The following is a 26,287-nucleotide window of genomic DNA, read 5'->3' as shown; positions in this document are numbered from 1 at the left end:
TACTAAATATTGGACAGCTATCATGAGCATGGGTTTCTGCAAATTCTAATTTTCTCCTGAAAGCCCACAATTTATTGTCAGAACAAATATTATCAATGATTCATTCAAAATACAGACCAACTTTCACTATTTTTCAAGACAATGCCTGCCAAATATCTGAGTTGGAATATCCATAGTTTGCTTGTCAGCCATTCTTTCCAGTTAAAATGATGTCTGTCAGAAGACAGTGAACTCACTGGTAACTTAAGCATCATGCTGGTGTCTTAGCTCGACACAACCATTGCAATTAGCAGTACAGCAAAGGTTCTTCTCATTCTTCTGACTTTCTTTTTTAACAAACTGTTTAAAATCTATATACTCAATGGATAATAAAAGTAATCCAGTTGTTTCTTCAGGTTGTTCTGAAGGATACTTTCTCAGCAGATGCAAAGAATACAGAGATTGGAAGTAGGTGCTTAACTTGTACAGTGGCAGTAATAAGTGCCATTGGCCATTTCTTTGGAATCGTTAGTGCACTAGTGAATTTGGTAGTGAATTTGTTGCTGTAACAAAATACCCGAGGCAGGATGACTTTATTCACAGTCACAGAGACTGAATGTGTAATCACTATGAAGGTCCTAAGTATATGTCTAGAGTACATGGAAGACCTTTCATGGCCAATAGGATGCCACAAACATGGCCGCAACCAATGGCTTATAGATCACCTATTTGATTCACTTCTTAAAGGTTCTATGCCACCTCGTTGTTAAACAAGGACCAAACCTCCAACACATGAAACCTAGAGACAAATGACTTCTAAGACATCTCAATTATGAAAATTATTTTCTGCATTTATGGATTACCAAAAACTCTAGGTCTTCTCCAGGGCCCTCATTGCTATATTGAAAGCCATGCCTTTACCTTTCCAGTTCCTAAGAGCCACCTAAACCCAGCTAGGATCTTTCATTCTGGGCCTAGGAGTCTGGGAGCAGGTCCCTTACCCCTGTTGCTGTAATTTGTAATTCAAACATGGATTCCAGAACCTTAGCTTGAGGCAATCTCTATACTTCTGACTGCAGCAAAGGTGTTCTATGCATGTTTCTGAATTCTCTTTGCCTGTCTCTTCCTCAGATGTCTAATGCTAACACTCTTCAGACTAAAACGAAGCATGACGCTGCTAAATTGGGTGTGAGCATTGTACATTCATAGAGAAGTCCCTTCATGCCCCTCCGAGGTTGTCAGGCTCTGGTAGCAGCCCCCTGTTACTGGAATAGTTCTAATTGTGCCCAGAGAACAGTGTCCTCCAAGGACTGCCCGGACCCTGCCTCCACATTCTCTTCATGCCGGGAGGATGGGATGACCATCCTGTGCTGAGGTGATCTCTGAAGGAGAGGTGGTTTTTCAGAAGCATCACACACTTAGCCCAGACTCTCACACAGACCTTTGCACGCTCCTGTCTTTGCGTCTATGATTATGGCTACTGCTCATATGATCTTTCTCCTGCTCAAAGCAGTGCTCAGTCAGGGATGAGAAGTGGGTGGTGAGTGGGAGGAAGAGAGCGTGGCTACCATCACAGAATAAAGATCTAAGGGGGTAGGGGGAAGCTGAGGAATGGAGTGATCTAGCCAAGCAGTAATCGTTCGTTAGAGTTGAAAAATTAAAAAAAAAATACATACATAACGAGCACTTGTGTTGCCTGGTCAACCAGAATTGACAAATGTTAATGTTTTGTCATATTTATTGTAGGTCTATTCAAATAAAAGAAATAAAACATTACAAATAAGATTTAAGTCCCCTAAGTCTATATTCTTTAAATATTCATTTCACATTTACTTTGAAGAATGGCACAGCACTGTGCAAGAAAGGGCAGAGGAGGATAATCCCTCCTTCCAGCGGCTCAGCTCTCCCCACCCCAGCTGCCCATTCAGCAAACAAAAGCTACGCAGCCACTGGACAGATGCCCCTTAGGAAGCAGTGGAGTAGCTAGGCTTCCCCCTCTGCCTCTCACAGACCAGTCACTTACAGGACTCTGTCTGCAAGGTGAACAGGAGTTTTCTGGATCTTTTTGCATTTTCCCATCTCTCTCCCTTCCTCCTCCTCTCTTCCTTCTCTTCCACCTCCTTCCTTCCTCCCCCACCAATGTCTTATATCCCGGGCTGGTCTTAAAGGTGCTGTTAGCCGAGGACGACCTTGACTATGCGATCCTTCTGCCTCCACCACCGGAGTGTCAGGGACAGGCGGCCACACACTGAGGAAGCCGGTTCTTGTGGTGCTGAAGATCCATCCCAGGACTTAGTGGATGTTCGGCAGCCACTGCCCACTCAACTCTATCCCCAGCTGAGCTGGCTTCCTTGCCCTGCACAGGCCTGCTAATTCCTCTTTGTCAGGCGAACGCCCTGTGAGCTCACCAGTCTTCACATGGATGACTTGGTCAAGCAAATGGCAGTTGTCTTCGTGCACAGCTTCAGGAGAAAAGAGCACAAATAAACCAGTTTTTTTTTTTCCTTTCCCCTTCTCATTGCTACAGCTATAATAAATCAGGCTGCCTGACATTTTTTTTTCCAGTTGCATCTGAGTCTAATGCCCTCAGCCTAGAAATCTCTGCTATATCACTCAGTGAGTGGCAAGAGCAACGGGCCCTTCTGATTAGAGAAGCTTAAGAGGAGAAATGAATCATGGTGCCTTTGTATTCTAGGACATAGGTCCGAGATGAGTGAATGCAGGAGGTCGGCCAAAATGCAGCCCCGGTGACTCAATTCTTAAATGATTTACAATGAACATAACTCTAGAGACTTATGCTGAATAAATATCCCCATTTAATAAGTATTAAGGAGAGAGGTAAGGCAGAAGGGCCAAGGCAGGGGGTTGGGGAGTCAGCTGCTTTGGTTGATCTCGCCACCTCAGTTTCCCTCTGCAGGACGGGGCTGCTCATGAACAGATTTGAGAAGTGAATGGAAGTGATGTGGAAAATTCCTCATCAAAGCCATTTTCACAGGGAAAGAGTTGGGCTTTATGGCACAACAAGACAAAATGACAGACAAACTGAGTCTCCCAGAGCAGTTAAGCATCCAGCCGGGGAGGAGGGATGATTCTGGCTTGTCAGAACTCTGGCCAGAATGTAGTGGCTCTTCCAAGCCACACGGAATAAGATAGAACGAAGGCTAAGCTTTGTATCATCCGAGAATCAGGTAAAGCAGGACAGGTTGATCAAAACATCTCAGAGTGAAAGAAAGGGTGCACCAGGGATGTGTGGAAAGCATTGGATTCAAGAGGGACAAAACCAACCAACATGGGGTGTGTGTGTGTGTGTGTGTGTGTGTGTGTGTGTGTGTGTGAGAGAGAGAGAGAGAGAGAGAGAGAGAGAGAGAGAGAGAACGCTGGGAGACCCCAAAATTTACTGTGGAAACACTGCAGGAAGAGTGAAGACTAACTCAGTAAGATGCAGGCTTGAGGATGAGGTGCAGATGGGGAGTGGGTGAGGGGAAGGTATCCAGTGGTGTAAGGGTCAGGGCTCTCAGCGTCATCGGACAGAAACAAAGATGGATGCTTCAGCTGAAGAAGAGACAACATTTGTTCTTCTTGCCTTTGTTTTGCAGCTGGTGCTGGGATTCAGACCCAGAGTCCTGGACTGCAAGGTGAGCGCTGTACTTCTGAGCCGGTACCCCCACCCCTTCCCTGCACTTTCTGTTCTGTGTGGCCACTGGCTTGGTTGGATGATACCCTCCCATGGTGGCAAGGGCAGACCTACTTTACTCAGCTATTGGTTCAAATGCTAAGCTCTTCTCACAGATATACTCTGAACTAACGTTTACCAGCTGGATGGGCATTCCTTAGCCCAGTCAAACTGCCCATTGTGGTCAAGTGCTAGGCTCTGGTGGAATCATAGGAGTTGCCCATCCAACTCTTGCTCTGGGCTTCCACTGCTCCCTCATTCCATCAGCTAGTTATTTCCTTGGATTAAAGGTTCCCAGGACCAGGGAGTTGCCACCTCTTGAGGCTGGTATGGTCAGTTGGGAATATCTAGCACCTCCCCTCCAGAAACATTATTGCATAGACTCATCCCTTTTTTCCTAAGGCTTTTTGATTCTTTAAATATTCATTCCACATTTACTTTGAAGAATGACAGAGCACTGTTGCAATTCCCAGTTGCTTAGTGTTTTTGATGTGTTCCAACCAGAGCTGTGTGTGGTACTTCTCCAATGTGTGATATATATATGTATGTTATTACTAGATTTGCCCATGCTCTCTTTTGGCTCCTCCCAGACATAAAGCTGTGTGCTATGATATGAAAGAAAAAAGGTGAGGTGATGCTGAGGTGACACTGAGGTGATGCTGAGGTGTGGCTGAGGTGATGCTGAGGTGTGGCTCAGGTGATGTGGAGGTGTTGCCGAGGTGATGCCGAGGTGATGCTGAGGTGTTGCTGAGGTGTTGCTGAGGTCTTTTAGATGAGACCAGGCGCTACCTCTTTAGCTCTGAGCCCCATTTTACCTCCTTTTTACTCAGGGGTATTACATGTGTGCTTTATGTTAGTGCTAACCCAAGAATTGAGCATTCTGGGGAAAATGATAGAAGGGTATATTCTGTAATGGAAATACTTTGGGGTAAAACCCCGACCAAATCCAAGCACGTTAGAAAGAAAGACTTGGCCCAACATCACATACTTACTGTAAAGTAGTGATTCTCAAAGGTAGTCTTCAGAATAGCAGCATTAGTGCCACCTGTGAACTGGATAAAATGGTAGTTTGAGGTCCCTGTCTCCTCCCTATTGTGCGATAAATACCTGGTTAGATTTCTAGTGCCCTACAGCAGAGCGACCCTTCTGGGAGATTGCAATTAGAAGATGGCTGATCTATTCATTCTCTACCCATTTATATACATGGGACTTTTATATTTCTTCCTTCCAGTGAGTACTGGTTGCTTATTAACTTATGATAGCCCCTTCCTGGAGACTATTCCCCCCAAACAGAAAACCTTTTGACAATAGGCAACCCACTCTCCCTCACTGCAGAGGCCAAGAACTGACATAGAGTTCAAAAGGCTAGCCCCTCACACAGCAGAGAGCCTTGTGCTCTCGAGCTCTGGGCTGATCCAGATGCAAACTAGGGTCACCAGCTTTGTGGACCTTTCTCCCCCACCCCTACCCTATCCTTCTTGCTTCTCCACCTTCCTAGAATAATTTCTTAGCAAGTGATTCTCTGAAGAATCTCCATCCTGACCGGAACTTCCCCGGCACATGACAGTCCTCATAATTAAGTGAAGAATGAAAGGATTTCTGAAGTAATTTTAGAGTCCCATGTGAACACCTGAAAGTGTTAGACAACCCTGCAGAATGTAATTCTCTAGATTTTACATGGGTCATAGTTTGCAAGATGGGCTACCATGCACACCAGTGATGGAATGGTGACATTTAATTTCTTTAGTGCCAGAAGAGGGCTGTCTGAGTCCTTAGTATTCCTGGAGGTGCTTAAGCATCTTCATTAGTTTCTTCCCAGACCTCTAGTGAAGGTGGTGATTAACAGCTTTTGGCTGATAAGAGGAACAAATCCTGGGTAGGGTAAGTGACGTCTTGGAGTCAGTGACAAAGCGAAAAGAGTCTCTACTCCCCTACCCAACTCCATTCCCACTCACTGCAACCCATCCCTTCCTCTGATGGTCTTGGGACATTCATTAGATATAAATCTTCACCCCTCTAAAAGATACTTTGAGAAAAAGAATTTCTGGGCAGAAAATGTGGCACAATAATGTTTCAGTGAAATAAAGACTACCATCCAATATTTAGCATAGGAATCTGTTGTTGTAAAAATATAAAAAAAAGTATTGGTGTTTTTTATCCCACTAGGTCCTGCACCATGGTGCCCCAAGATATCCCCTAATATCTTGGCAGAAGCACATCCCAACTTTGCCTCGGCCACCCAGTGTCTCCAGCCACCGCACACTTTCCTACACTCAAACCATCACATAAAAGAGCACACAAAACAATAATCTTAGATCCAATTGATAAGATATAATTGCCCACTTAACATACAAAGCCCGGTACCATCCATCTATCCCTTAAGAACATTGATAACAACCTGTAAATACACAGAGTGGAATCTTTATGTCAGCCTCCATTGTCCTGCCATGGCTTCTCTCTCTCCTTTTCTGTTCCAGTCTCCTCCTCTTCCTTCAAACTTCTCTCCCACCCATCCTTCCTTCTCCTCCAATGACAGGCCTCCTTCTATCCTGTGCCTGTTCCTCACTCGTATTTTACAAATTTAATGGGGAGAAGTTTCTGGTGAAGTCACCTGATTCCTGAGTACCTGACTAGGCAGCTGTCCTAGGGGCAGTGGAATTAGCATCAAAATACAGATAACTCCAGGGCAAACAACAACATTTCCCCCTTTTTGTCCAGTTAAAAAGCCTTTTCACTTATATATAATTGAGTACAATTATTACCATTCTACAATTTATAAAGCATATGATATACTCAACATCCAGTCCATCACTATATCAGTTAAACAGAACATTTAGTTATCCATTCCAGCTTAAGAAAGGCTTAAATTCTATATTATATCTTGGCTAACTTGTATACTATCTGATAACTATCCACTAAAATATGTATATTCAGAGTTAAACAGCCTGATAGGCTATGAGACTATAATCATTCTTCAACCCGTCAGAAATCTGAGAATGACCAACTGTCTATACACATAGGGAGCCTAACACGACTTCTAGAACTGAGAGGTTGTAGAGACAAATCTCCACTAGCACAGTCCCCTGTTAGCAACATGTGAGCACAAGTCTTCAGCCTTCTGGCCTAAAATCAACTGACAGACTCTTGAAATGTAGATTTTGAAGGGCTGAGCATCCTGTCTTGGCAGAGTTTATCAGTCAACTATTCTGCATAATTTGTCCTTTTCTGGATAGTATTAGTCTGCAGATGAAACAGGCAGTTGTCTAGTGGCTGCCTAGCCACAAATTATTGCCTCACCTGGAGGTAGAGGTATTCAAATTCTTTGTTAAATCCTCCAAAGAGGAATTGTATGGAGCAGATATGTCTCAACAAAAGATAAATAACTTTAAATCTCAAATTTTGGGGATTTCTGACGTTTTTGAAAACTATCTAACTATATAAGACAATCTGTTGTCTTTATATCTTAATAATATCTTGAAAGTACTCTCACAAAGTCAGCAATATGTTTGCTATTTGGCCCTTAACTCACATGAGTAATCAACTCAGAAGTTTGTAATGACATCAATAGAAGGACTGGCTCTAAATCTTGTACTTTTAAAGTTAACAAATAAATTCTATATCAAAGCAAAAATATGATTAGATTAGTTAACAAATGAGATTACGACTGCATAACTCAATCTAGTTAATTCCTCTCTGTTAAATTACAACCATTTCTAAATTCTTCATAAAAACAACTTTAGAATAACCACTTTCAGCCCCCCAAAGTCCAGGGAATTGGGGCGACGACTCCTCTATAACTTCTTCAAGCTGTACATGGGTGTTGAGATATCCTTGGGGGTAGGGCGTAGGAAGAATGAAGCAAATGCTGTAGCCGATGTGCCCTGACTGTACCCAGCTGAAAATCCTTGAGACCAGGAATTCAAGTAGGCACACTCTGCAAAAAACAACTCTCAAGACAAAAGTTTAGAATCGAGATACCTTGTTTGATTCTTCTGAATCAATTTTTTCAGGCATTCTACCTCTATCAAATCTGATCAGTATGACTCTGTGAGGTTTCCAGCACCTAATCACACTTTTTAAAAACACAAAGACAAAATCTTTCTCTCAAAATACTGTGTTCCTTAGTCTGTAACCAGAAAAGCTTGTATCTTGCACTCTCTCCCAGAGTAATAATATGTTCATAAAACTCAAAGTCACACCCGTTATGAAGATTAAACAATTTTTTTAAAAAGGCAGCAAGCTAAACAATGAGCCTGATAGGCTTTTGTACTCTATGATATCAGGAAATGAACCCAAAATTCTTGTGGAGCCCACATTAAGAGAATTCGAGCTTCCTGTTGTGGTAAATATCAAAAGTAACCACAAACCCTTGGTAGCCGGCATCAACGAGCCATATGGCCTTTAGCAGGGTAAGTCATAAAAAATCTAAACACCTTCTATCAATTCTAATATCAATAAGCAACACATCAAACCAAGACTTTAGCCCAAAATATCTCAATCTGTCAAGCTCTCTACCCGGAGCCACAGATTTTTACTTAACCTTAATAACTCGTAAATATCACAATACTCTACTTGGAGTCAGTGACTAATTTTTCCCTAAGTTCCGAACCATAGATAAAAATCCCCACGTGATTCAGGTAATCTCTGTACTCTCCTTAAAACAAACCTAAACACCTATCAATTCTAATACCAATAAGCAACTTAAAACTCAGGACTTTAACCCAAAATATATCTATCTGTTAAGCTCTCTACCCAGAGCCACAGATTTTTATTTAACCTTAATAACTTCTATAATATGTCTGCATTCACTCTGCCTGGTGTTACAGACATTCATCACAACTCTCTACTTGGAGTTTGTGACTAATTTTTCCCTATCTAAATTCTGAACCGTGGATGAAAATTCCCACCTGATTCAGGTAATCTCTTTACTCTCTTCTTTCTAAAAACAAGCTTAATCACCTTTTAATAATACCAGTAATTATGAAGTAGCTTTTCTAACTAGGATTTCAACACAAAATTCCCATGGAGTCCACGTTAAAAGAATATGAGTATCCTGAAAGACTTTCTAAACAACTTTCTTTAAAAAGCAGCTTTTAATCTCTAACTCTCTGAGCTGCCATTACTTATCACACAGCAGAGGACCTACAGCCTGCCAGCCCAGGCTAGTTTCTTTCTTAAATTCCCGAGGTTGAGATACCACATGACTTAACATGGCGCTGGCCTCCTCTTACTTAGAAAATAAAAACTTTCTCTCAACTCTTAGGATTACTAGTGGATTCTTGCCCATCATATTAGTTTGTCATCTGTTGTTGTAAAAAAAAATATATAAAATAAAAAAAAAAAGTATTGTTGGTCTTTTATCCCGCTAGGTCCTACACCGTGGTGCTCCAAGAAGATATCTCCTAGATATCTTGGCAGAAACACATCCCAACTCAGCCACGGTGGCCCAGTGTCTCCAGCCACTGTACACTTTCCTACATCAAACTGTCACATAAATGAACACATAACACAATAATCTTTGACCTAATTGGTAAGATAAAATTGCCCACTTAAACATACAAAGCCCAGTACCATCCATCCATCCCTTAAGAACATTGATAACGGGGTTGGGGATTTGGCTCAGTGGTAGAGCGCTTGCCCTAGCAAAAGCGCAAAAGGCCCCAGGTTCGGTCCCAAGCTCCAAAAAAAAAAAAAAAAAAAAGAACATTGACAACAACCTGTAAATACACAGAGCGAGATCTTTACGTTAGCCTCCATTGTCCTGCCATGGCTTCTCTCTCTCCTTCTTTTCCGTTCCAGTCTCCTTCTCTTCCTTCAAACTTCTCTCCCACCCATCCTTCCTTCTCCTCCAATGACAGACCTCCTTCTATCCTGTACCCGCCTCTCACCTGTATTTTACAAATTCAATGGGGAGAAGGTTCTGGTGAAGTCACCTGATTCCTGAGTACTTGACTAGGCAGCTTCCTTGGGGCAGTGGAATTAGTATTAAAATACAGATAACTTCAGGGCAAACCACAACAGGAAACAATTTGATGTTTTCATCCACTTTATAGTTTACTACACTTGTGTAGAGCAGTGAGGGAATTCGACAGTTATCTGGGTAATAAGGGTTATGTGGATTTGGCAGCAAAATGGGCAAGATTATTCCAAATCTGTACGGATATGTCCTTCTAAACAGGATCTCTCTGGAGCTGTGTCTAAGGAAATACAGCAGCATCAAGACTAGAATTGGGAGAGCTTCATTTTCTGTAGCCAAGGTCCCCTGCACTTGGCCAAGACTGATGCTGGAGTCCTTAGGGCAGTCGGGGTGCATGGGAGACTGAATGGACTGAGTGGGACTGATTTGGAAATGTCTTTAGAATGAGCATTATGTAGGAGATGTATAGCGACTTGCGGATGTAGTTTCTTTTCTAAGATATTTCACCGTGACCTTTTGTGCTCTGTGAATACTTCCATTTAGCAAGCACTTTTTATTGAATTCCTGTTACACACCAGCCAGTGTATCCAGTGCTGTGGATACAGGAATGAAAGACACAGGCAGTCCTTGACTTCCTGGGCTGAAAAGGTAAGACGCATAAGTGGAGAAACAATTGCCTTCAGTTTAGGCCAAATTCTGGGGAAACACACAGGAAGGGACTCTGCCTTGCTTGCCTGACAGGCTGGTAGAGGGACCTGGAGAAATTATGGGATAGAGGCATCCTCTAAGGAAGTGACTTTTGAACTGTCTTCAAGAATGGACTAGAGACAGGAATGGCTGGTTGGGAGAGAGGGGAGGAGATAGAACAGGGCAGAGGTGAAGCACAGTAGGACGGGAGAGTCTTGTGTGAGCTGGGTATGTAACTGAGCATGTGAGGATGAGGAAGGAGACAGGGTTTAGAGCATGAAAGGTCTTGGACTTTATCATAAAGGCATAAGGATATCCATCAGATAAATGAGAAGACGGGACTCTGAGATTTTTTTTTTGTGGTAGAGATGTGGCAGATAGAGTGAGGGCAGGTTATCAATGCAAAGATGACAGACTGAAGTTAGTGCTGGATTGAAGGAGTGAAGCAATCAAGGTTTAAGTAGGGTGTGGGGAAGGATGCATCATTCTTATCAGATAGATTCTGATTTTAACCTTAGATAATTTTTTTTAAAACATTGTCCACGTGAGCTGTGGGAGACTGAAGTACTTCTGAAAGTCTTACTTCCTCTGTGTGGAAGATGGCTCAGTGTAAGGTTTAAGGATGGGACGAGATAATACCAGTGATGGATTTGGTGAGGTGACCAAATCACAAAATTCATAAAAATGAATGTGGGGCTGGGATGTAGGTCAGTTGTAGTAACACATTCTCTTGGTTCACAGTCTAAGATGGCAGGTAAGACTGACCCAGCCTTCTGAGGGCCTCTTTGGCTACACCTCACCAGGGTGAATAGAATATTTATGAAAAGCAGAGAAAGTGGAGAGATACTGTGGCAAGACAGGAAATGGGAGCAGTCAGCTCAGTCTCCTCCTCTTCCTCCTCCTCCTCCTCCTCCTCCTCTTCCTCTTCTTCCTCTTCTTCTCCTCCTCTTCCTCCTCCTCCTCTTCCTCCTCCTCCTCCCCCCTCCTCCTCCTCCCACCTCCTCCTCCTCCTCCTCCTCCTCCTCCTCCTCCTCCTCCTCCTCCTCCTCCTCCTCCTCCTCCTCCTCCTCCTCCTCCTCCTCCTCCTCCTCCTCCTCCTCCTCCTCCTCCTCCTCCTCCTCCTCCTCCTCTTCTTCTTCTTCTTCTTCTTCTTCTTCTTCTTCTTCTTCTTCTTCTTCTTCTTCTTCTTCTTCTTCCTCTTCCTCCTCTCCTGGGAATTAAATGCTTGCCTCTGTAGGAATTTCCTGAACTCTTCCCAGGACAATCCCACCATTGTTCAACTGCCTCATACTAGGTCTTAAATATTTCACCATCACTCTTTTTTTAAACAGTATTTTTTATTGGTTATTTTATTTACTTACATTTCAAATGTTATCCCCCCTTCCCAGTTTTCCCTACACAAACCCCCATCCCCTCCTCCCACCCCTGCCTATATGAGAGTGCTTCCCCACCCACTCACCCACTCCCTCCTTAGCACCCTAGCATTGCCCTAAGCTAGGTCATCAAGCCTCCAAAGGACCAAAGGGCTCCCCTCCCATTGATGCCCACAAGGCCATTTTTTGCTACATATGCAGCTGGAACCATGGGTACTCTTTGGTTCATGGTTTAGTCTCTGGGAGCTCTGGGGGTCCTGGATGGCTGATATCGTTCTTCTTATGGGGTTGCAAACCCCTTCAGTTCCTACAATCCTTGCCCTAGCTCCTCCAATTCACCACCTCTTAACATTGATTGCTACGAAAAGAACAAGCTTCCCACACATAAACCCCTGCTCAGGTTGGACAGCCCCCTTGGAAGCAGAAACTGAAACAAAGATGTGGATTCTGGGAGCATAGAGATGAAAACCACTGACAGACAGTCCTTTACTTCCCAGACTGGATGGAAAATAGGCAAGTGGAGCACAACTCTTGAGTTTGGGCCATGCCGAGGAAGCAGGATGTACCTGTGACCAATACCTGATGGGAAGAACTTGCTGGGAGGCAACTTACAGGGGAAGAAGGATTGATTCTGCTTATCATGCCAGAGGATTAAATCCCTTGGGACAAGAAGGGTGTGACAGAGTAACTCACCTCACATCCTGACAGACCAGGAAGTAAAGAAGCCGGCCCTCTGATGGTTGTCTTTCGTTCACCTCTTTCCAGTTAAGCCTCCTGCCCATGGGATTTGCTGCTCACGTCCAGGGTGCATCTTCCTGCTTTTAGTTTGTCTTCTTTGGCTGTGCCTTCAAAGACACACCCAGAGTGTCATCTTCAATCTCCCAGGTGCACTAAATCTAGTCAAGCTGACAGTGAAGATTAATTATCACACATTAGCGGCAGTTAGTCTACTTGGAAAGGAGTCATGGAAACCATGAATGAGAGGCCGAGGAGAGTGGAGCAGGGTGACCTTACCAAACCATTACTGGATGGGTAACTGGAGGTCCTCAGGGGAACTTCTAGAACACAAGTCAAAATGAGGTTCTTCCAAAGGATTGGAAGGCTGAGGTATTTCTGCCAGTCTCTCCCCTCATTGACTGGGGTTGATCTTGCAAGCTTCAAATCTGCAGTGTGTTCAGGCTGCTCTGTGCACAGACTGGACAAGCTCCAGGTGGAGGCTGGAGCTCTGGGCATTCCTTAAGCTTACAGTGATGGGGGTCTAGGACAAACACCATCAAAGTGCAACTAGAAGAGACTGTAGTATCTGATGTGGACTCAGACATCACCAGCAAAGACATGGGCAGATCACTGTATCTTCTTCAGTGAAGTGACAGGATAATTCAATAAGTAGGTCTTGATGAAAGATTGGTTATTAGGTCCAACAAGGTGGCTTGGCTGGTAAAGGCACTTGCCACTAAGCCAGCCAACAACCTCAATTTAATCCCCAGGGACCAACAGAGTGAGAAGAGAGAACTGATTCCTGAAAGTTGTCCTCCAGTCTCCGTATGTGTGCTGTGGTTTACATCGGCACATGCCCACATATAAAATAAATAAATAAATAAATAAATAAATAAATAAATAAATTAATTAATTAATTAATGCAATTTAAAAAGGGAAGATGGGATAATAGGAGCAAGAAGTATGGAGGGAGGGTATTACCACTCTTAGGTGAATAGCTACCAGAAACTAATGGCTGCTGAGGGAAGGCGAATCAGTCTTTTTTAGGGATCAGGCTCTCTGTTAGGCTTTTCAACCACAAATGGTCAGCCCTAAACACACATACATAGGCATATCTCTAAATGGGCTCAGCCGGTTGTATTTATGTATACACATATATGCATATATGTAACAAACGCAGCAGAAGAAGGGGTGAAGAAGAGGTCATACATTTGAGAGGGAGTGTGGGAGACACAGGAGGAACTGGAGTTGGGAGGGAGAGGGTTGGGAATGCAATCATTTAAACACAGTACCCATGTATAAAAACACTGACAGCTCTTCCAGAGGTCCTGAGTTCAATTCCCAGCAACCACACCGTGGCTCACAACCACCTATAAATAAACACTTAAAAAATGAAATAAAACATAAAGAGAGGGTATAAAGCAATGTTGCTATTTTCGAGTTTGCGCTTCCTTTTACTGAGCTTCATACAGCCATGGGGGTCACTGGGGATGAATCGCATCAGAGCAGAGGAGATGATTTTATTTGGACATGCTAAGGTGTCAGCAATCCAGACGGCTTAGCAAGTGGGATTTTTTTCCTATTTCTGTGTTACACTATTTAGGTATCAGTTTGCTGTGTTGAAAAAAATTAAGGAGGTTTTGTGGAGTCTTAATTCTGATAATAAATGAAGCCCCTCCCCCCAAGAGCACGTTTAACATGAGGGTTTAAGTGTTGACTGGTAAGAAAGCTTGGCGTCTCCTCTTGTCTGCTGCTCACTTACTAGCTGGGTTTGGATCCTGTTGGTGAATTCTATTGCAGTTTGTCTTCCAGCGGGGAAAGGGAACAATAAATACTCTTTGAGTTACTGCAAAGCTATTGAAAAATCAGGATGGCATTTTGAGGTCTCTTCTGAGTTGTTGTTGAGCCCAGCAGTCCATCGAGTATTGTCTTACACTGCTTCAGTTTGCTTTCAAAACTTACTGCCTTCCAATTACGCTGTTGTTGCTGAGTTCAGTACTAAAGTGAATGTGCTTGCTTTCTAAAATGGAATTTTTGGAGGATAAGAGCTTATATTTGCCAAGTGTAATAAGCCAGATAGTTAGCTAATTATAGCACAGAACTCATCCTGATTTTATATATAAACATATATATTTCTCTCCATAGGCATATATCTTTGCATTCGGAGACATGCATCCTGTTTCTACTCTATTTCAGACTGCGTTTTTCAATAGATGTTGAAACCACTTACATTTTAATTTTCAGAAGTGGTTTCTTTGATGGGTATTTTATTATAGGAAGAAGTTTAGGACACCCAAGCCAATGGATCCAGAGACAAATGTTTCAAAGAGGTAACGTCTGGTTGAGCTTTCTTTCATGGTGACCTTCTTCCCCCAGGGCCATTTTCTGTCCTGGTATTCACCATCGGGGTACACCGGGCTTCCACCTTCAGAGAGATATTTCAGTTACAATCACAACCTGAAAGGTTTGTGAGTTTGCGTTTGGTGTTTGCTTCAGTTGTACTTGTTTGTAAACTGTTGGCTGCACGGGGGCAGGGTGAGGGAAGGGAGGTAAGGCGGCCATCTGGTCTACCTGGTGAAGAGCAGGGCCCTGAAAACAGGATCACAGCAAGGCTAAATGTCTTGGGTCTACTTCCTTTGTGGGGTGGATTGGGTTGAGAGTAACAGAAGAGTCTGGCTCCAAAGGAAACAGCCAGGAGGAAGTAGGGCATTATGTAGTGGGACATCTCTATAGACTGGCTCTATGCTAAATGTTCTGCACATATATTATCTCATTTAATTTAGTTACATTAATGGACATTTCTAGACAAAACCATCCTCTTGCTGGCCCTTAGAACAGACCCTCTTCTTTTTAATCTAAATAATTTTAAAGTGTGAATTCCATGTTTGCTTTGTAAAAACATAATCTTTCACATAGTATTTTCTCAAAAAAATAATATGATACAATTTTAGAGGTTTTGAATCTCAAATTTTTGGAGAAATGAAAAGAACTTGCATATTTCAAAATAAAATAATCTTTCTTTCTGTCATTGTTTTATTTTGAAAATTTAAAAGGGATTGATTTTGTATGTTGGGGCACAGATGTGTGTTAGGGTGCATGTATGGAGGTCAGACAGCAACTTATAGGAGTCAGTTCTCTTAATCATAGGAGATGGGGATGGGGCTCAAAGTCAGATTATTAGACTTGGTGGCAAGCCTCTCTATTTGCTGAGCCATCTTGCTGGCCCTCATTGTTTTCGTTTTGAAGGCTCCAACCAGTGAATGCACAGGACCTGCTTTAGGAGTCTTCTGCTCTGCATCTGACAGGACTGACTCAAGAATAAAGCTCCAGGACAATGGGTTTATCTACCTGGGGATTTAATCTTCTAGCACTGGGTTTTCCTGGCTAGGGAGATGGTTGGTAACTGACAAACACTGGTGTTTGCTTTTAGACCCTGAGGGCTGGGCAGCCAGCCTGTCAGGTGCATGTGCTGCTCGGTTGCTGGCAAAAGCAGCTGAACTCAGCACAGGCAGTGGGTGGTGAAGCACTATGTGCCTGACCTGCTGTTCAGCTTGGAGCTAACAATGGCTTCAATTATGACTTCAACAGGCAGCTTTGAGGGATGCTCTATTCATTTCTGTGTCTTACTCTATAATTAGTAATAAAGGAACACAGACACTTACAAACATAAAGGGCTAAATAATAATCATGCACCAAAGGCAAGACATCGGGCTGTTCCTGCTAACTCTTGGTTTCTTTCACATCGATAAACAGTCTGCAAACTTTCCCCCCTTGCTTCCTTATGTTGAGCAGTCTGGATTTCACTCTCACCCTGGATACTTATCAGCTGTTTAATGAGCTGTGTTTTGTCCAACTTGCTTATGCCTCAGTCTCTTTATCTGCAAAAATAGAGTTAGCCATAGTTCCTATGGCATGGAGGTGGTAAGAGAATTAAATTCATGCAGAACACTCTGTAAAGAGCTTTGCATATAGAAAAGCTTCCTCAGTAAACGCCAACTCTCATTATTCTCTTCATCTTAATTTTAAATGAAATGCATACAAGACATTGACATCGATGGGTTCATGTCTTTTTATCTTTTGCATTTTGAAGGCATGCAGCCCAGGCTTGGCCTTGAACTCCTGATCTTCTGCCTCCAGCTTCCAAGTGCTGGGATGAGAAGCGAGTGCCACCAGGCCTGACTCAATGGCTGTCTTAAACCTTCCACAGCGACCCTCTTCACACCAACGTGTGCCCATGCCACCGCTGACAATTATCAGTAGTATTTTATCAATCTTGTTTCATACAGTCCTGTGAAGGTTTTTTTTCCTTGAACATGTTAAAGCAAATCCCAGGCATGGGCCATTTCATCTACAGTGTGTAAGTTCCTTCATCCTTTTTTTTTTCTTGCAGTGCAGGGGAATCAAACCCAGACAGAGCAAGCACCCCAGCACTGTATTATGTCTCTCTGGGTTTTGTTTTGATACTACCCTCTTAATAAGCAGTTTTGAACCATCTTCACCTCAAGCCCCCAGCTCCTACAGGAATTACTGTGCTCTGGTAAAATCTCTACAAATGTTTGCTTAATTAGTGGAAGGACAACTCACATTCAGCTTCCCTTCCCCTGTCAGTAAGTACTCAATAGCAATTTGTTGAAGGGGTAAAAGAAGGCAGGAACTTCGCATAGTAGCTGATGCATATGGTGTCACAAATATTTTTACAAAGTCAACAAATGTTTTTAGTCGTTGGGCAAGATTTTGCAATGCCCCCAATCCCTTAGGCTTAGCATCCCCAGAAGCACTGACAATGCCCGAATAATTAGCTCTCGGAAGGAGGTTTAATTCTGGTACTGAAATTATTTGTGACTGACTGACTTCAGGCAACTCCATGAAAAGCAATTAGCAGATTCTTCAAATACATGACAAATCCTTTATTACTGTGCTTATAAGTGACAGAGCTTACAGAGAACCAAATGTAATTAAATAACAGTAACTTGAAATCTACCACAGACTCAAGATCTACACGTTGTTAGACTTGGCAAGGCAAAACTTCTAAAACATCAGGTTGTTTCTGGTGAAAGGTAAAATCCCACTAAGCAATTCCAACATGTTTTGTTTTTTGTCTTACAGACAATTCCTTTGGCAGTTAACTTCCACTTAGCTTTTAATATATAAAAATATAACAAAATTTCAGTATATACAAACATTACATTACACAATGTACAGGTTAAAAACACTAAGAAAATTGCAAGCCACAAATGAAATTAAAGCCAATAGCATGATAAGAAAAATTAAATACTGCACACATTTCATAAAAATTACATTAACTACATTTTTTTTGTTTGCAAATACCAAACAGTACCAATGTGATTGGAAATAGCTTCCAACAACGTCATTTTAAGGCACATCTTGCATATTTATATACAACACTGAAACCGGTCAATAACTTAGGGACGTCTCAGGGTGACCTGTATATGTGTGTGAAGACATGCAGGATAAGATTACACATTTTCATTGGTTCCCTTCTTCGGGGACACATATCTGCCACCAGGAGGGGACTCATAGAGGGGTACTCCAATCTCCTGCAGGTCTGGGAGCCTTCCTGGACGGGGAGGGGAGAGCAAAGTGACTGTCCTGTCATAGTCTCTATGCAGCACTTTCTCATAGACGCTCTGCAGCCCCACTGTCTTGGGGAGCTGGGCCTGGTAGTAATTGTCCCTGCGCAGAGGATCCCGAGGCAGGGACGTGCTCTTACAGAAGGTTGACATCTGGGCTGGTGGGTGAGGAGGCGGGTGTGCGTTGGGTCCGGCACAGGATGGGCTCCAGCAGCGATCAGAATGGCCTAGGATCTTGCACTCAGCCGTGCATGCCCACAGTCCTAGAAAAAAAGAGAGACAGAAATTCCTGAGGTTAGTACTCATAGGCCTCCATCTGTACAGTGTTGGTCTGGTCAGGGCAGCTGGAGAGGAAGGCACATGCTTTCCATTAAAGATAACTTGACATAAAGCAAAGCGTAGCTCCTTTGTTGGGAGAATAGCAGCAGCAGCAGCAGCAGCATCGGCAGAAACAACAACAACAACAACAACAACAACAACAACAACACAAAGCGATAAATAGAGTACCCTCCTTCCATGGCTAGCATCACACTCAGCAGGAATGGGATGCAGAGAGGGATGAGGGGGAAGGACTGGGAACAGAGGTTTTGAGCAGGTAAGAAGTTGGCAAGGGAAGGTGGACTGCTGGACTGGGCTGGGGAGAAGCATCCTTACCACTCTGCATGTGGTTGATGAGGTCTTTTTTCAAGGCGTCCCCGCTGATGTCCGAGTCACTGTCATTGAAATCACTGTCTCCTTTCCCGCTGTCTTTCCCACTGAACTTCTCAGCTTCTCGGCCTGAGATGGTGTTGAATGAATGGCCCTTCCAGACTGCAACAGGGGGCGCAGGCTCCTTCCCAAAGCCAGGAGAGGCACCGTAGGGCTGCAGCAGGGAATGGGGGAAAAGGTATGAGGGTTGGACAGGACAAAAAAAAAAGAGCAAGTGCGACAGATTAAGTATCTCCCTGCAAGAGCCCACCCTTACCCCTCCGGTCCCCCTTCTCCCAGCCTGTCCGCAGAGCACGGAGGGGGGCGCCCAGCCGAAGGAAGGCCTCACCTCGGCGTGCGCGCCTCGGAGCCGCTGCTGCCCCTCGAAGTGACAGGCGCTTTCCCCAGTGGCGCTGCCGCCCTCCGAGCCCGGCACTTCGGCCGCGGCGACCGCGGGCGGGGGCGCGTCGGCCGCGGGGCTGCCAAAGGGCGCTTTGCCGCTGCCAGGGAAGGTGAGCACGTCGAACATGTTGGGCCTGGGCCCAGTTCCCCTGGCGGTCTCATCCGGGGAGCCAGGGGCCGAGGCTCCGCCGCCCGCCGCCCCGGGCCGCTCTTCCCGGAGGGCCCCCCCTTTGCGCACCTCCTTCTTGCGGCGGTTGCAGGTGGTGGCGATGGCGATGATGGCTGCAAGCAGCAGGGTGCAGCTCCCGGCTAACACGATGATGACGATCAGCGGCGTGTCCCACTGCAGCGAAGGCCCCGACGGCGCGAGGCGAGAGCCGGGTGGCCGGGAGTGCTCCGGGCTCCCGGCGCTGGCAGGCACAGCTGACCCACCACCGGCTGTTACAACGAAACTGACGGTTGCCGTGGTGGTGAGAGGGGGGCGGCCGCCGTCGGATATGACCAGTAGGGCCTTGAACACGCGGCCAGGAGGCTCCTGCGAGAGGTCTCCGGTGAGCACGATCTCCCCCGTGTGGCGGCCTATGGAGAAGGCCTCGCGTGGCTCCTGCTGCAGGAGATCGAAGGCCAGTTCCCCGTTGGCTCCTTCGTCTGCATCCCGGGCCTGGATGCGTGCCACAGCTGTGTCCTTGGTGGAACGTCCAGGGACTGCTACTTCTAGGGAGCCATTGGCCGGCGCCGGATGCACGAGGACCGGAGAGTGATCGTTCTGGTCCAGCACTCGCACTTGCACCAGAGCATTGCTGGAAAGCTGAGGGGAACCGCCGTCGCTGGCCTGGACACGCACGTCAAGCTGGCGCAGAGTCTCATAGTCAAAGCTACGCAGAGCGTAGATGGCCCCGGTAGCGGGGTCTACTGAGACGTAAGTGGACACGGCTTCCCCGGAGCGCCCCACTTCGGCCTCTACCAGCCGGTAGGTGACCTGACCGTTGCGGCCCAGGTCAGGGTCGCGGGCGGCCACTGTGGCCAGGTAGGCGCCCGGAGGGTTGTTTTCACGGACTGACACCTCGTAGACTGGCTTGGTGAAGAGTGGAGCGTTGTCGTTCTCGTCACCCACGCGCACGGTGTAGGGCCTGACAGTGCGCAGAGGGGGCGCGCCACGGTCTTCGGCCACCAGCGTCAGGTTGTACTCCGCGATGCGCTCCCGGTCCAGAGATGCGGCGGTCACCACCAGGTAGCTGCCAGCATAGGCCGGCTGTAGCCTAAAGTGCTCGTGCCCGTAGAGGGCGCAGCGCACCTGCCCGTTGGCGCCAGAGTCCCTGTCCGAGGTGCTGACCAGAGCCACTAGGCTCTCCCGCGCCGCCCCCTCTGGCACCAACGAGGTGACGCCGGTTTCCTGTGTTCCAGACCCAGCCGACGAGGCTGCGTCCGCTCCTCCAAGTGCGGCGGCAGCGGCAGCGGCTGCGAAGGGCGAGGTGGCTGGAGCCCCGGGGGCGGCCAGAGGGGTGATAGAAATATCCGGAGCGTTGTCGTTGACGTCTCGGATGCGCACGATGACCTTGCAGGTGGCTGTCCGGGGTCCTGGGCCTCGGTCTTGAGCCCGCACGTCCAGTTCATAGGTATCTTGGCGCTCGTAGTCCACCTGCCCAGCCAAGGTGAGGCGGCCAGAGCGTGGGTCGAGCCGGAAAAGGTGGCGGGCTTCGGGAGGGGTGCGGGCGCCAAAGGTGAACACAACGTCGCCGTTGGGACCTTCGTCGGGATCGGCAGCGTCCAGGTCGAGCAGCAGCGATCCCACAGGTGCGTCCTCGGCCAATTCCACCTCGGCCACGGCACCCTGCGGGAAGGCCGGGCTATGGTCATTGGCATCTAGCACACGCACGCTGAGGGCTGCTGTGGCGGAACGCGGCGGTCGCCCGCCGTCCTGAGCCACCAGCTCCAGGCTGTAGGAGGCCTGGCTCTCGCGGTCCAGCTCCTGTAGCAGCACCAGGTCGGCACACTGGGCACCGTCCGCGCGCGTCTGCAGCTCCACTCGGAAGGGGCTGTGAGGCTCGGCCAGGCGTACACTCTGCAGCCCATTGGCACCCACGTCCTCATCTACAGGCACCTCCAGGGGGATGCGCGTGCCTACCGGAGCACTCTCTGAGACCTCCACCGGGATCTGGGCTCGGGGAAAGCGGGGCGCGTGGTCGTTTACATCCCTCACCTCCACCTCCACGTGCACTAGCCGGAACTGTTCCTGCGAGAAGCTGACAACATCGAAGGCCAGCACACACTGTGGGGACTGGCCACACAGGCGCTCCCGGTCCAGGCCTGCATCCCCGACGGTCAGCTGCCCGTCCCCCTCGCGTACCCGGAGCAGAGAGCTGTTGAATTGCTTCATCAGGCGGAAGCTTGTGTCTCCAGACACTTTCATATGCAGATCCTCTGCAAGGGTCCCGATGACTGTGCCAGGGGCATCCTCTTCGAAGGTGCTGTATCGGACTGTCTTGCTCTGGGCCACTGAGAGCACCCAGCAGAGACTAAATAGCTGCAAGGGGAAAAGGCAGGGGCTGCCCCAGCGCTTCACGGGACTCATATCGCCAAGCCCAACTGCTATTCCAAAAGGCTAACCTAAAGAGTCCTCCCCGGTGTGCAGATCGGAGCGTGAGTCTCAGGCTTTGCCAGCCCTGTGCGGGGAGCTGCAGCTCCGGCTCCGGCTGGCTCGGAGGACGCGCAGACCCACCCTCACTCGGCGCCTCCGCCTCCTTTCTCTGGGCTGGAGCTGCGCTGGCGAGCGCCGCCTCCGTCTTTATAGCTGCCGATATGCAAATCACTGGAAGGGGCCAGCCAATGGCCGCTTAGCCATAGCGCCGCTCCTCCGCCAACCACCGACAATCCCTTTAATGTGGAAAGGCTTAGAGGAGAAAACAAGAAAGGAAAATGAGGGAATCTTTCCTTTGTTTTAAAAACTCCTGCTCCCATTTTCTGTTAGCGCCTTGCTTGTAATGAGTTAACACTGGGCTCTGAAGTAAGCGAAGAGGATGGTTTTGGAAATTGGGCACCCGGCACCCCGTCTCCTCTGCCCGCCACCGGTATTAAGCGTGACAAGCTGGGTTTCTCTTTAGAAGCTCCGGATCTCACATCTTACCCCCTCCGCCCCTTTACTTTGCATTTTGAAGGCTTCCAAACTTGCTCGGTGGGGCGAGGCTCTCTGTTCACCATCTCCCCCAGCTTCCCACGTTGCCCAGAATAACCTGTCGCTGAGGAAGAGTGACGGAGAGAGCAACATTGATTTTATTCAAATTTGTGTACGCAATTGTGTTCTGCTCGTGTGAGCACCGGTGCCACTTGCCTTTCAGAAAGGAGTCCTACGATACACGTTAGTATGCATGTCACTGTTCAAATGGCTTTCTTAAGCCCTAGGTGCTAGCAGGCAAGGAAAAAAAATTCCAAATAGGATTTAGCATAAGCTTGAGGAGATTTGGAAAGGTTTCAAAGATCAGACTGTATCAAAGGCTTATGAAGCCCTCGTTAGTAGTGGAAATAGAATGGCGTGGCAGGCGATCCCATTGGAGGCCCCGATGTCTGTATTATTTCGCTATGACAAGCTAGGGGGGGGGAGAGAAAGTTGAACAGTTTCCACAGTGGAGTTGGGCTAACTTGAATATAATGAGCAAACGCCACATGTATCCATTATGTTCCTCTATTCATCCCCAATCACTGCCATAGCTCTCAGGCTAAACGGTGATGGGCGCTGAATTCCACACAATACCGAGTTCGTATTAAAGAGCATTTAGAGACCTTTTTCCTCCTGATGCCTTGTTCCGCCTATTTACAGGATTTGCTTTCTGTTCTAATAGGCCTCTCTGGAAGCAACACTCGCCCCTGTTCCAGAAGAACAAAATCACAGCGTGACGTCGAAACCTGGCAAGAACCTGGGGTAACTTAACCATCTGCCTATGAAATTGTGGGACTTCAGCACTGTCACTTCCCTGGTACGAATCCCCGAGCGGCCTCCGTAGGCATCTCTACTCCCAGAGCTGAAGGACAGGGAGGGAGTTGTGCTGATCTGGAACGAGACCGATTGTTATTGATTCTTGCTGAAGGGCTCTATTGAACAGGCAATGTAAATACACAGGAAGAAGGAAGAGTTACAGACACAAGTCACACACTTGAAGAAATAAGGAAGACAACGAGTTTGCTAAGCAGGTTGCATTCGCCCTATGCTCTTCGGAATCTGGGCCATGTTCCTTCTGTAAGGTCATTTTGCAGGTCTCTTCCCTTCAGACTCATTTGGAATGCTTTCAGAAGAGGAGCAGGGGTTTGCCCAGGGTAGGGAGAGCACCGGAGAGCTGGGTCTGGGTGGACAGTGGGCTGGAGGAGATCGAGGGGTGTTTGGAATTGCTTGGGAGCAGGAAATGCAATCAGAGCCATTAAATAAAAGCCTTTATGAGGTTGAGGATGGGGCAGTGTTTAGTTTGGGGCTTCCTTTATCTCCTCTACCTTTCAGTCCTGGCACTTGCAGGCAGTGAGGCCAGATGTCTGCAGTCACTGAGAAGCAGGAGAAAGGCAACATTTCTATAGAACCCCAATTTCTATTCTCTCTCTCCTTCTCAAGTGCCATTTTAGGATTTGGTTCTCACCCTGCTCTTGTTCAAGAAATAGCCCCTTAGGTGGTGAGATATATATTAAAAATAATGTTCCGTCTTCTTTTGAACCCCAGACTACCCTGACCTGGACCTACACTTGACCTACACTTGACCATTGGTTCTTCCAAGCTCACTCCCTCTTGCATTAGGTCTCGCTCAGGCCCACACCCGAACAGCTTCAGAACCGTGCCGATGGACAGCAGCCAACCTGGGAATTCTGCCCTCTCAGGTACTGGGCTACCCAGCAGAGAATGCGGTAGCCTGGACCTAGAGGGAGAATGAGGTGGGATTCGACCACGATTCTGCAATAGACACTCTCACAGCTCAGACGCGAGTGTCTGGGAGCTGGATTCCAACGTAAGATTCCAGGTTCCACCGTAGGAGCTCAGCAGGATGCTAAGTGTGCACTTCCTGTCACCGTCTCTTCCCCTCCACCCAAAAAGGCTGAATGAAGTGAAGTGTTTGGAAAAAGCAAAAGGGCAGGAGAGGGCAAACAAGAAGCCCAGCCGCGGCAGAAACAGTTGGGGAGGTTCGAAGACTATTGTCCACTGCTGGAGCCTTGTCAGCTCAGAGGTGGCAGCGCAGAGGATGAGGGAAGCCGGGAGTAGATCGTCGGGCTGGGGAAGGACTGCTGTGAGCACTGTGAACCGGTGCTCACCGGCCTGGCGGGGCTAGAGGTCCAGGTGTGAAGGCACGCGAGCAGGGAGCTCCCGCTGGCCGCCCGCATTCGCTAGATAATGGAAGGGCGATTTAAAGCGGTCACTGCAACTCCCGGTGGAAAAGAAATGCCTAGGGGGGCGAGGTCTGGAGGAAAGTCGGGGAGGGCAGACAGCAAAGGGAGGGGAGTGGGTAAGCCTCCCCCCACCCCCCGCGCGGATCCACCCACAAAAGCTGCCCTGATCGCCTGGTTACCATGCCAAAAGGTCTCAAAGGAGCCCCTTTCTCTCGGTTTTAGCAACTTCGCCCGCAACTGTCTCCCAATCCTGAGAACAAACACAGCTCCACAATGGCCGCGTTTTCTCGAGATGCAAATGTCGCCGGCTCGGCGGAGCTGGGTTTCTGTCACCGCGCCTAATGCCGGTATTGTGAGGCTCGCGTGCAGACCTCCGGATTGACACAGGCGTCACGTGATGGATTAGGGCTCTAGGAAAGTTTTCAAAGCGGCGACAATGGGGGGCTCAGCCTGATCCGATATCTCCCACAGTTTAGCGGGAAAGAAAGTCAGGATATATTCTCATATGTAATAGGATTATCTTTTCCATTTCAAGTTCTGTATGGAATGTAATTTATTTTTAATTAGGATTATATCTGCCAGGAAAGGGAACTAGACTTCGCTGGAAAGTGTAATTCTAAGGACGGCTGGAGAGAGGGGCTATTTTCTAACATTTTATCGCCAACAACAACAAAACCCAGGGCCCATGATTTTTCTCCCTACAAGCTCACTCCATTGAATAAATCTCCCATGGAATCCTGTAACTGGTGCTCTGCCATGCAAAAAACAGATGAGGCTGCCTTTTGCAAAAACCTCTTAGAATTCCCGAATCTCGAAGTTTTACTTGGATTGACACGCAGAAATGAATGCAACAGAGCTCTTTTGTACGCTCCAAATGCTTACTCTAATTTTTCTCATTGTCAGTCCTGTCAGAATGAGTTTTAAGCGTTATACTAAACCAAAGAACGCCATAATGCAATTATGTCTCAGCAGACAAATAATGGGACAATTTGGGGGTGAAAGTAACTGCTGTTTAAACGATGGTTTTGGATTTATTCCAATGCCAGATGCCCCCAAACTCTGGGCCACTTCAGGTCTTGGCCACCTTCTGCACACTCTGTGTGGTGGGAAACTCTGGGGGACCCACTTTTCCTGGCAGGAAGTAGCACATGGTCTTTGTCATAGGCTACTACTGTGCTTGGGTTCCAATCTCATCTTTGAGAAACCACTGTCATGTAGAGTCATTACCTGACCTGAACACATTATCTGCCACTTTGTGTCTTAGTCACTTCATCTGTGAAAAGAAAAAAGGGTGGAATAATGGGACTTGTTAAGACTGTATTGAGGACTGTGTAAGATCATATACGATCAGCTGCCTAGGAATACAGGTTATTTCACTTCAAGTCACTGGGGAAAAATATCAGAGACTATGTAATAGTCACTCTTATAGGTGAGGGATTTGTTTAGGAAGGGAAATGAGAAAGGAGAAAGAGGTCAAGGAAAAGGGAAAAAGAAAGATCTATTTATGGTCTGCTTCTTTGCTTCCAATTCTCTGGAAATAATAGATTATAATAATAGATTATAGTGGTACATAATCTATAATCTATAAAAAGACCACGTGAGAATTTGTGTAAATGTTGCCTGTCTTTCCTCAGGTGAAGTGATGAGGTGAGAGCTGTGTGGATATGTGGCTGGGTTGAGTTCAGAGTATTTCCTTACCATTCTAACTATCCCTAGGCTTAGGCTTCCTGAAAGTTTCTAGCTTCCATGCAAGCTAATCTTCCAAGCTGACCGATTACATCTGGCTTCTCTTAGCTTCTGACTGAATTGCTCTGCCTGGTCTCATACTAACTTTGTCAATGTGCCCTAGTCTTCTGCCTCCTTCTTACTCGCTGACTCGCTCTGTCTTCAGCTGTGTTTAGTT

The 26,287-nt window shown here is 46.7% G+C and overlaps 1 protein-coding gene across 2 annotated transcripts; it reads right to left on the bottom strand.

Annotated features, from left to right (window-relative positions):
- Positions 1-17,236: 17,236 nt before the first annotated feature.
- Pcdh8 (protocadherin 8) lies at positions 17,237-21,770 on the bottom strand. Of its 2 annotated transcripts, none has more exons than XM_032917910.1 (3): positions 18,974-21,770; positions 18,592-18,799; positions 17,237-18,200 (listed from the first exon to the last, which is right to left on the bottom strand). In XM_032917910.1, exons 1-3 carry the CDS (start codon positions 21,596-21,598, stop codon positions 17,824-17,826), a joined length of 3,210 nt encoding a protein of 1,069 aa, XP_032773801.1. In that variant the 5' UTR covers positions 21,599-21,770; the 3' UTR covers positions 17,237-17,823. The 2 variants fall into 2 exon arrangements, with proteins under 2 accessions (XP_032773801.1, XP_032773802.1); XM_032917911.1 differs by having other exon boundaries at positions 19,265-21,770.
- Positions 21,771-26,287: the final 4,517 nt, after the last annotated feature.

The sequence above is a fragment of the Rattus rattus genome, chromosome 12, assembly GCF_011064425.1.
Source record: "Rattus rattus isolate New Zealand chromosome 12, Rrattus_CSIRO_v1, whole genome shotgun sequence".
NCBI classification, from domain to species: domain Eukaryota; kingdom Metazoa; phylum Chordata; class Mammalia; order Rodentia; family Muridae; genus Rattus; species Rattus rattus.
This window is presented reverse-complemented; position numbering and strand designations above follow the sequence as displayed.

Excerpts from the sequence above, each read along its gene's own strand:
- Pcdh8 (XM_032917910.1), bottom strand. The coding sequence starts at position 21,598 with ATGAGTCCCGTGAAGCGCTGGGGCAGCCCCTGCCTTTTCCCCTTGCAG. Across the intron at positions 18,800-18,973 it reads TCCGAGGCGCGCACGCCGAG|CCCTACGGTGCCTCTCCTGG; the intron begins GTGAGGCCTTCC and ends TCCCTGCTGCAG. Across the intron at positions 18,201-18,591 it reads CATCAACCACATGCAGAGTG|GACTGTGGGCATGCACGGCT; the intron begins GTAAGGATGCTT and ends CTTTTTTTCTAG.